The 10,894-nt window shown below is 44.2% G+C and overlaps 1 protein-coding gene across 2 annotated transcripts in view; it reads right to left on the reverse strand.

Moving 5' to 3' along the window:
- Nucleotides 1-796: 796 nt before the first annotated feature.
- Nucleotides 797-10,894, reverse strand: part of Egflam (EGF like, fibronectin type III and laminin G domains) — a 180,617-nt gene continuing 170,519 nt past the window's right edge. For both annotated transcript variants that reach the window (XM_048802877.1, XM_048802876.1), the window contains 3 exons: nucleotides 5,936-6,019; nucleotides 2,741-2,844; nucleotides 797-1,911 (listed from right to left, as the gene is read on the reverse strand). In XM_048802877.1, the coding sequence (XP_048658834.1) occupies nucleotides 1,757-1,911; nucleotides 2,741-2,844; nucleotides 5,936-6,019 (343 nt within the window). In that variant the 3' untranslated portion in view covers nucleotides 797-1,756. The remainder of the gene's footprint in view (nucleotides 1,912-2,740; nucleotides 2,845-5,935; nucleotides 6,020-10,894) is intronic.

The raw sequence follows: 10,894 nt of genomic DNA on the forward strand, positions 1-10,894 counted from the left end.
CTGTAAAAGCAATTCCATTGTATACTGGGAAGTACTGGACCCAGCATTCTCCAAGGAAAAAGTGCTGGGGTGATGGTGATTGGAGGTGGCAGGGCATACTTCCCACCAGGTGCCTTATCTCCCCATCCTACTCACAAGGTGACACACATAGCACAGGATAATCATTATTGTTACTGTTGTCATCATTTACCCAGGATAGGTAGGTGGGGATCCTGGTGTTGGAAGGTTCTCAAAGACAGGAGGCAGAAGGTTGAAGTGCAAGGTGAACCTCTCTACGGTATCTATTCATCTTTTAGGATTTTTCATGTGCCTAAAACTGTGCTTTTTGCACAAAGCTCAAAGCTTTTTGCTGAATGAATGCTGCACAAACAAGAGTGGGGTCATGCCTGGGACTAATTATAGGCTCTTGCATCAGATTTCCCTCCTCTTTGGGGATGCATTCATCTCACCTTTCCCTTAGCAAACTTTGCATGGGGATCTGCCAGTGAGCCAGCTGCACATGGAGTCACATGTGTGCATAGCAGAGGGACACAGCTGACAGTGCAGAAAGAAGCTTCGTTTCTCTGGTTCTTGTCCAGAAGCTTGGCCCATGCTAAGGGCACATCCCCCACTCCCTGTACAGCTTGGAAGCACCGGCTGCCTTAGTGTCCACTTGTGAATGTGACCTCTGTGAATCAGTATCATCTCCATGAATGAATGAATGAATGAATGAGTTCTAGTCTTCTTCATCCCCTTTATTCAAGTTTACTAAAGATATTCCCTTTTCTTGAAACAGAATGACAATGACCCACCTTGGTAACACATATTCCTTTTAATCTGCTTATTTTGGAAAGCTTCATATTCATCCCCTAGAACCAACATGTACCAAAAAAGAATGGTCAGCTTCCCGAGTTTCCCACCCAAGTCACCTCCTCCACTCCATTGATACCACAAATGACCCCAAGTCTCCTTTGGGAGAAAATTTTTAGGAAAGTGTGCAAGAATTAGGGTATACTACCAGCATACCCTAAGGTATACCGTGTAGACAGTCTGCAGCTATAAAAATAGACACATACAAAAGTACAGCTACAAAATCATGGGGCCCATTTTCTTAGATTGATATTATAAAAAGTAGGGATTTCACATTAAAGGTACACTTGGGGAGAGGGGCCGCATTATGACCATGATTCTATGTTTAATCTTCCCCACCCTTTATTTTCATGGAACAGTGAGAGCCCTTTGGGCCAGCCACCAGAGAGTGGAAGGGATTAGGGCCAAGGTGGGAAATTCAAAAGTTCAAGGTCACACAGTCATTCTGCTGTGAGTAAGTGTCATGAGCCAGTGAAGGACAAGTATTTTAATACTGCTCTGTGGGCTCATGTGAACTCTCTCAATCTCTCTCTCTCTCTCTCTCTCTCTCTCTCTCTCTCTCCTCTTCTATGCACTATGAATCACAACACATTCATTCAGTTACAGCAGACAGGCTCTGGAATTTGCATTGATGTGTGATCTCTGGCAGACTCCACGCATTCAAAGGACAAAGTCCGTTGCTTCCGACACACAGTGCTCCATTGGGTTTGTCCCACAGAGTGTCAGCAGGGTAGGCCACCCAGGGCCTCCTGTCTTGGTGCTCAGTTTCCCATCAGGGTGTACTTTCCCCTTGATGAGAGGAAACACACCTGGTCCCCGGGCCTCTGTGTGTGGCAGCGGGCAGGGTCTCAGGGCCCCTGGGACTCTCAAGATAGAGGCTCTGTCCCCTGGGCAAGGCCAGATGGTGTTACTTGGCTCCACAAGTGTTGATGTTCTTCCCATCTGCAGCATCTTCCACGAGGGAAATGTGGTAATCAGTGGACAGCGTGAAATGAGAGATGCAGCCCACGAGGCCTCTCATGTACTGCCTGTTAGTGTGCAGAGCGATCTCCTTCATTCCACCTGCCAGGAAGCCACAAGGAAAAAAAGAGTATGTAAAAGAGTAAAAAAAAAAGTATGTCAAAAAAAAAAGTATGTAAAAAAAAGAGTATGTCAGCTGTGCAAGTTGGGGCTTCCCTGTGGTGCACCTGAGTGTCCACTGACATCCCTTGGTTGATAGGACAGACTGTCCAGTGTAGCACATCTATTTTATCATTGTCCTTGAAGGAACAGGCTCACTTGGATCAATTTCATACACAGCAAAAGGGTACAAATACACAACTCACAGTGTGGCTCAAATGAACACCTGGAAACCAAATTAGTAGCTAGTGAATTTTGAGATGTTGTATAATGTTGACAAAATGTTGTGTCATTGGAGGTGATAGCGTCTTAAACCAAAAGAGATACTCTGATATTGAATGCTTTCAATGAAGTTCACTTGGAAAATATTTAAAGATATCTTTTCCTTTTTTTGTGTTCTGTATTAGCGGATTATAAGCCATTTATAGATATGCTACTCATTCTATTTTGAGGTGGACCAGAAAGATCCTACTTCCTCAGAGAGAATTCCTAGAGCTATATTTAGCAGGTTCCTGTTCTATAAACAAGAAAAGCATGGTTTTCCTGGTGGATCTGTCCAAAGCACAGAGCATCTGAGTAAGTCCCTTCCTGTCCCCTAGGCCATGAGTCAGAAGTTCAGAAAATGGAAGAATGGAATATCAGGACAGCTTCCTGATTTCCAGATATTTCACTGACCTATCCCTGGCACAACAAACAGAGAACTTGCAAAAAAAAAAAAAAAAAAAAAAAGCCCTGACCTGATCTAGATTTGGCCACCATGAAGGTCACTTACCCACATACAGAGGTCCGTTGATGTTGAGTTGTCTCATCATGCCAGGTGACTTGCCTGTTCTGGCTCCGTAGTCATCCACGGTAACCTTTCCTGATTGGCCATCCCTGCAAAGGAATGTAAAACAAAACAGAATGCTATTTTTGGAGCTAATTCAATCACTTCAATAAAAAGGTATCAAATCACTACCACATGCCAGGGCTGCCAAAACCCAAAGTGGTGGCTTCTGCAGCACTAGGGGTGGGCACTGGCCCAGGCCCCCTTCTTGACAGCCACTCTTCTGGCACTGAATTGAGGGAGCTTTCTCCTGTCTGCCTGCTCCCTACAGACCATGCACGGATCCCCACTTTGGAAGTGCATTTCTGGACTCTCATACCTTCATGTCACTTGCCTAGTCTGCTCTGCCTTTGAATTTTTTCATCATTCTAAAATATTGCATTTTTTTTTTTTTGCTCACTATATTTCATTAATTCTAAGATTTTTTTTTTCATTCTTCTATTTTAAAAATGAAGATACTGCCTCTTTCTATTACAGCCCTATCATTATACCTAGTGGTTGGGTTCATTTTGACAAAATCATATGTGCATGGAGCTTGATTCACTCCATTTCAGTCCCTGTTCCCCGACTGTCCCCTCTTCCCCTCCTTTTTTCCCTTCCCCTATTCTCCTTCTTCTACTCTACCGATCTTCTTTTGCTCACTTATTTATTTTGGATTGGTACTTTCTGCACATAAGTAAAGGTGAAATTCCCTGTGGTGTATTTACATATGCACATCATGTGATTTGGTTACATTTATTCTGTGTTTTCTCCCTTTTCCTGCCCCTCTCGGTTTCCTTCTTCTACTCCACTGACCTTCCCTAAAGAAATTGTCTTCTAATCAGTGGCATGTTTGAAAAACAAGTGATCCTGCCTTCCAGTATCATATCTAATGTCCTTGTTCATGGTGTATGTTATGTATTGTCTGTTGCCTCCCAGTAGAATCCAAGACCAGGGCAAGGACATCAGTTTTACTCAGTGTTGTATTTCATGTGTCTTGAATGGTATATGGCTTGTAACAGTAGACGAATGAATAAATGAATTTATGGAGCTTCAACATCCTCATCTGAAATGGGAATAACCATGCTCATCTTCTAAAGCTCTTATGGGGATCAGATGTCGTGCATGCCAAGTACAGAGCATGGTACCTGATACATATCTTGCTTTACAAAGACTGGTAAAAGCATGTGTTGCTATTATCAACATCATCATCATATAATAATTCTTATCCATAAAGAGAAGACCATAGAATTTAGACTGCTATGAATAGTAACTAAGATAAAATATAGGGTGTAAAGTATCCGGCCACTGAAGATGTCTATTAAGTGAGAAGTTTTCTCTCTTCTGCTAGGAATAATGCTTGCCAGACCAGGATTACCCAGAACAAGACAGTGTACAAGTAGAGCCCCTCTTAGGGATCTCCTCTCTGTTGATTCTCCCATCTTTGACTTTGTAGTCTATAACAGAGAATTAAGATGTCCACCCACCCTTCTTGCCATGGTTTATATGCTTGGCTTTGAACCAGTTCCCACTTAGATCTGTTATACCATCTCTTCTCGGCTGTCTGCTCATAACTCGTGATATCTGCTTGAATCCTTCCACCCATATAGCTCTTTTTGTTCCGTCCTCACTGCAACCTAAGACCCACTAGGAATGGTATCAAGATGCCAATAGGAAGTCTTACAGCTGCAGAGCCAGCCGCATGGTGCCACTCTGCCACTCTGACATCTGAAGTTATTTGGAGGAACATTCCCCTCCCTTGTCCCTTCCAAGTCCAAAATCCTAGTTGTGGTAGGCTGCCTTGATCTAGGCTCTGCCCATAGCAGTTGTATAGTCTTAGGAAAGTCACTTAACATCAGTTTCCCCAGATGATATTAAAGAAGGACCTGGTGTCCCCACCACTGTGTATCTTGATACACATAATCAAACCACAACAATTGTGCATGTTTTAATATCCTTCTATAACATGTATTCTACCAACCATCTCTACCCAAGGAAATTGAGAGCAGGGTGCTTTGATCCCTGATGTCCCCAGAGAAGGAATTGTAGGGATTGAGGGCAGTTGGAGTTAAGAACTGACACATTTCAAATTCCTTTGGATGCGTCTGTGCAAGTCCTTATAAAGATGGTACCGAGAGAGAGAAATGAGGAACTCAGAAGGCACATGGTTTGGAGTACTCTGGAGTTAGATTTGACTTTGTATATTTGACTTCTATTCTAGAACAAATTTGAGATGCACTCTTGTTTGTATTCATCATGGGAAAACATTTATGTTTTCAACAAGACAGACTTGGGGTTTCATCAACATCACTACACATCTATCTCGAGTGGTTTCTACTTGGCAGCAGGTAAGCACAGCTCTGATTCTGTATCCTCACACCTCTGCTATGGTATCAAAGTCAGGCACAGTGGTCAGAGCAAGGCTATTCCCATCCAGCCTATACGTAAGCTAAGCAGGAAATTGACCCTGCTGAGCCCAGTATTTCTCAGGCCTCACCTTTGACTTCACCCATAGACTTCCCCAGACAGGATTCATCTTCTGGGTCCTTCATCTAACACACAGTACTGACACTACCAGTACTGACCCACTATTTGGCTCCTGAAAATGTACTGTTAGGAATATAGATGTAAGGAATAAAACTAAAACTGTAAAGAAGAGCAAAAGAATGGCTCACCTAAAGAAAATCAGAAGTTGGGATAATGACTCCTACTGAGGAGTGAAATACATGCATGGGGCCCTGTGAACCACATTGGATTATAAGGGTCTAAAAACGTAAAACAAAGAGAACAGTAGGAATGCCAATAGGAAGTCCTACAACTGCAGAGCCAGCCGCATGGTGCCACTCTGCCACTCTGACCTGTGTGATAAGATGGGGACCTTCTTTGAAGTCCTGGAACCTCATTGCACTATATTTTGAGACCCTCCTCAGTTTAATCATTGGAGAGTTTTTTTTTTGTTTTTTTTTTCCTCCAGAAAGTCACCATTTCTTACAGAAGTGGGGTTTGACCTCTGGCCTGTGAGTGTCAGTGGGGGGGCACAGCTGGGACTTGGGGGATGCCAGGCAAGGCTGGGGAACAGGACAGTGGGACTAAAGGAGAACTGGACTCCACCTCCCAGTATGGCCCAGTCGAACTCTGCCTCTCACGGGGCTAGGTGCTCACCTGACAGCCTTGACCCGGTGCCACCGGCCATCATTGAAGGAGCCGTTCACCATGATGGATGCCACACCACTGCCCAGGTTGTAGCTAAGGGTGTTGGAGAAGAACAAGACAGAGAACAGAGTAAAACCCTGAAGCACAGACACATACCCATTCACAGAGGACTCTCATTGCAAAGTGTTTCTTGGGAAGGCAGCATGCAGTTTCCTTAACACAACACAAGGTATTCAATTTTCAGGTCACCCATAAATGAATTCAGGGAGCCATGAATTTTGTTTTTAATTTTCAATTGTGATAAAATGCCTAGAGCACAACATTTACTATCTTAACCAGTTTTTAGTATATAACTGAGTAATGTTACACCTCTGTACAACTAATCTCCAGGACTCTTCTCATTTTACAAAATAAACACTGCACCTGTTAAATAATAACTCCCCATCCTTCCCTCCCTCCAGCCCCTGACACTCCCCTCCCACTCTCTGTCTGGATTTGACTATTCTACATACCTCATGTAAGTGGACCATGGCATGCTTGTCTTTTGGGGCTGGCTTACTTTGCTTGGCCTAACATCATCAAGACTGATTTTTTTTTTTCTTTTTAAGCTCATGGGTTGGAAGCATCAGCACTATAATTATATGCTCAGCATATACTATCAGGGATAATGAAAAGGAATTTTATCATTTGCAATGTGATATACTAGGTTGAATAGTGTTCCCCCAAAACTTTTAGATTCTATTCAGATCCTAAGAATATGACCTTATTTGAAAACAGGGTCTTTAGTTAGTTAGTTAGGATGGTAATTAGTTAAGGTGAGGTCACACTGGATCAGGGTGACCATAAATCCAATGTGGCTGGTATCCTTTTAAGAAGAAGGGACATGGCCACACAGAGAGGCACATGGGGAGAATTCCATGCGATGACGAAGGCAGAGACTGGAAAAACACAGACAGCTATAAGCTAAGTAACAGCAAGGATGGCCAGCACCCTCAGAACTTCAGGGCAGGGAGCGGGTTCTTCCAGGCCCTCCAGGAAGAACCAGCCCTGGCCACACATTGCATTTTTAATCTGCAGAACGGTGAGGGGGGGATTTTTATTATTTTAAGCCACACGACTTGTGGTAATTTGTTACATCAGCCCTAGGAAACTAACACAAGTGTTTCATTTGTTTTTGTTTTTTTGAAACAGAACATTGACAAGTAGCTGTGCCCTAAAGAGATTAAGAGAATTTGCCTAAAATTGCAAAGCTAATGACTAGAACTTGAACTTGGTGTATTATCTGCCCCATTCCCCATTTTACTCTGGTATCAGGTACCGCCTGGTACCTTCCAATTTTTTATTTCAGGTTCCAGATGCCCTGATACCCTAAAGGTATCAGAAGACGTGAACATGTTGTTTACCAGAGAGAAAAATCCCTCCTAATTCAATGTTCATTCAATTATTCTAATTTAATTCAATTCAACAAATATTTAGTGAGGTGACTACTCTCCCTTGGGCATTGGGCCAACTGCCTGGTCCTCACTTGATAATATCATAAACCCTATGTGATCAGGCTTCTGATGTTCTACCGGGGGCAGCTTGTCCCTCATCTCATGAGAGGAGGTGTTTCTCCTTCACCCCATACCCAAGAAACAGGACTGTGGGGAAGAAAACCAGGGCACTCACACACTCATTCTGAGAGCCGTGCAAGAGCAGAGGGCTCTGGGCTTTCCCCAGAGAAAGTGCCACGTAGGTCATTCTTTCATAACAGAGGCTCAAAGAAGTCACACAGCCAGTTGGCATCTAACCAAGAATAGACCTCACAATGACTTGACCAACCATGGGACAAAGCTGCCACCCCGACCCTGACAACCCCACTGTTTTCTAATGAAATTGCCCACATTGTGTCTCCTTGTACAGAGCAGCCTGGGGGTGGATTTTTCAGATTTCATTAAGTGGAGGCCAAATGCTTATTGAAGAAATGTGTGACTCTGAAGCCAATTTAGGAGCTGGTTGGCAGACACTTAGCTGGATACTACATGTGGCTCTTCTATCTGAGGTGGCAGAGCATGGACCCTGTGTTCCAATGACCTGCCTGCATCCCCAGACTTGCTATTTTATTTTTAGTCTGTGATCCTGGGCAATTTGCATCCTCTTTCTGAGACTAAATTTCCTCATGTGTAAACTGCAGGTAAGAATACCTTCCCTAAAGGATTGCAGGTATGTTAAGTAAGATAGCCTTATGGTTTGGATGTGAGGTGTTCCCCAAAAGCTCACGTGTGAGACAATGCAAGAAAGTTCAGAGGAGAAATGATTGGACTGTGAAAGTCTTAACCCCATCAGTGAATTAATCTCTGATGGGACTAACTGAGTGGTAACTGGAGGCAAGTGGGATGTGGCTGGAGGATGTGGTTAACTGGGGGCGTGGCTATGGGGTATATATTTTGTATCTGGAGCATGGAGTCTGCTCTCTCTACTTCTTGATCATCACGATGTGAGCTGTTTCCCTCTGCCACACACTCCACCATGATGCTCAGCCTCATCTGGAGCCCCAAGAAATGGAGCCAGCCTTCTCTGGAGTAAGACCTCTGAAACCATAAGCCCTCAAATAAACTTTTCTTCTTCTACAATTGTTCTGGTCAGATCTTTCAGTCACAGCAGTGAAAAAGCTGACTAAAACAGCAAGGCACATAGTAGGAACAAACAGACAATCCTAGCACCCCAGACACCTGAAGCACTTAGTGTGCTTGAATATGGGGATCACAATACACGGTGAGGAACCAGCGGGAAGGAGAAAGTCGTCACCCATAGTTAAATTCATCCAGGTTCTGGAGGAGTGGCCATGTGTGAGTGAATCCCAGGCTATAAACACATCAGGAACAACCAGATCTCAGAATCCAGGGTCTGGTCTGGGGAGGCTGGGCTGGAATGTGCTTATGGGCCAGTGAAAGACACCTTTGCAGTTGTATCAGGTCCCATCTGGACCAGGGTGGGCTTTTTCCCCTTCTCCAGCCGGATGGCTTTCCTGTTCATGCAGAGGACAGAATGTGCTTAAGGGAGGGACTCAAGGTGGAGCCCAACAGATGACTACAGTCATGGGGGTAACTCTGTTGGTCTCTCCATGGCCTGACCTTCCAAGCCCCCACCCTGTGTGATTTCAGATCCTCTAAGGAACGCCTGCTTGCCCAGACACACACACCTACCTTGGAATAGCTCCCCCTTTTGTACAATGATAAATGGCTAAGAACAGTGGTTACCTTGGCTGGAGGAGAGATGAGGAAATCTTTTTTGGGTGGGAGAAGTGTTCTATATCTTCTTCTGGGTGGTGGGGGAAACAGCATTTACATATTTTAAAATTCACCCAGCTGCACACCTAACATGTGTGCCCTGCACATGAGTTATACCTTGGTACCCAAGGGGAACAATGAACCAATGCTCGTCTGATTGCTCTGCCAATGCCTTGTAAGTGGCTTCCAGGATGAGTGATCCACTCGACATGAAGTTGTAGTAAAGGCTGCAGGGCTGGGCACCAAGGTGGGCACCAGGAGGTGCCATCAGGGAGGCCATCTGGAAACCACTTGGCCACCTCCATGCTTTCATGGGATGACATTTTTAATCATGTCCCTTTAAGCTGTGGCACAGGGCACCTGGCTAATGTCAGATCCCTCACCTTTCTCTGCTGCGTAAAAATGTTACAGGGTCAAAATTAGTGGGAAAGAATGTTAGGAAGCGTGACATTCAGAATGTCAGTCAAGTGACGTTCGCAAACCCTCCCAGGATGTTTTATGTTCCACATATAATCACAAAGCAAAATGAAACAAAGCAAAAATAAAACAGAAAACCACACTCATTTTAGCTAAAACCTTTGATTTCCTTTTTTATGTTCAACCTTGACCAAAACTATGAGTAATTTTTTTTAGAGTTCCATCGCTCTTGTCTGTTCTCTGGCAGAAGGGCTTTGAGTCCTAAATTAGCAAAAGGAACCTGCATTTAGGTGAAGGAAGAAAGTCTAGAAAGTTAAGAGGCAATTTCATCATCTTCTTCTGTTTGCTCTGAACCTGGTTCAAACACTGAAACCTCAAGAATGGTTTGTCCACCCTGTAAAAAAGTTTACTCTCTGGGCTCTACTGATGTAAGGTCCTCAAGGCCAAGACAGCTATATTGTTAACAATAACTATAATGGTAATACTAACCAAATTTAATGAAGCAATTATATCAATGCTAACTTCCTTGCCCATGTTATCTTTCTGAGGCAGGGGGCTTCCAGAGCCCAGAAAACACTTAACTAACCATAGTAATTTTTAATTATCACTATCTCTAGTAACTAGTTGTTCTAGACCTCACATTAAGTCCTTTACAGGAATGAATTCATTTAATCCTCCATTTAATCATGTACAGATGAGGGGACAGAAACTCAAGAGAGGTTAGGTAACTTGCATGAGATCACACAGCCATGGGTTTCGGGCATGTCTGATTCCAAAGTCACTTCAGACCCTGCTTCTCAAGCTGTGGTACCCGGAGTCACTTGGAGTGCTTGTTTCCAATGAGAACCCAGTGCCTATCCACACCTATTTCATCAGAATCCCAGGAAGCTGGCACCGCAATCTATCTTTGAAACCAGCTGCTGAGTGCCCCTCGGCATGCTGGCATTTTTAAGCCACCAGCCTACACCATAATTGCTCTCTGACCCAGCCCAGCACTTCCATTGGTCTGTACTGAGTGGGAGGGTGGCTGGTAGCCGTCCAGAAGAAGGTGATTCAGTTGGGCAGCAATGGTGTGGCTGTGGGCCCAGCACTGACAGCGACCTCAACCCAGGCTCCCTGGTGTATCTTACAGAGGATACAATCAGGTCTCCAGGATTAAAAGAAAAACATGGGGACCATTTTCAACAACCTGAGAAAGAAATGGTAACTTCAGAACCATGAGGATGGAGAGCAGCTGTTGGAAGGCCTGGGGGAGGGTGGGGGAGAGGGCCAGGGGGAGGGT

Source organism: Marmota marmota, unplaced genomic scaffold, assembly GCF_001458135.2.
Source record: "Marmota marmota marmota unplaced genomic scaffold, marMar, whole genome shotgun sequence".
NCBI classification, from domain to species: Eukaryota; Metazoa; Chordata; class Mammalia; order Rodentia; family Sciuridae; genus Marmota; species Marmota marmota.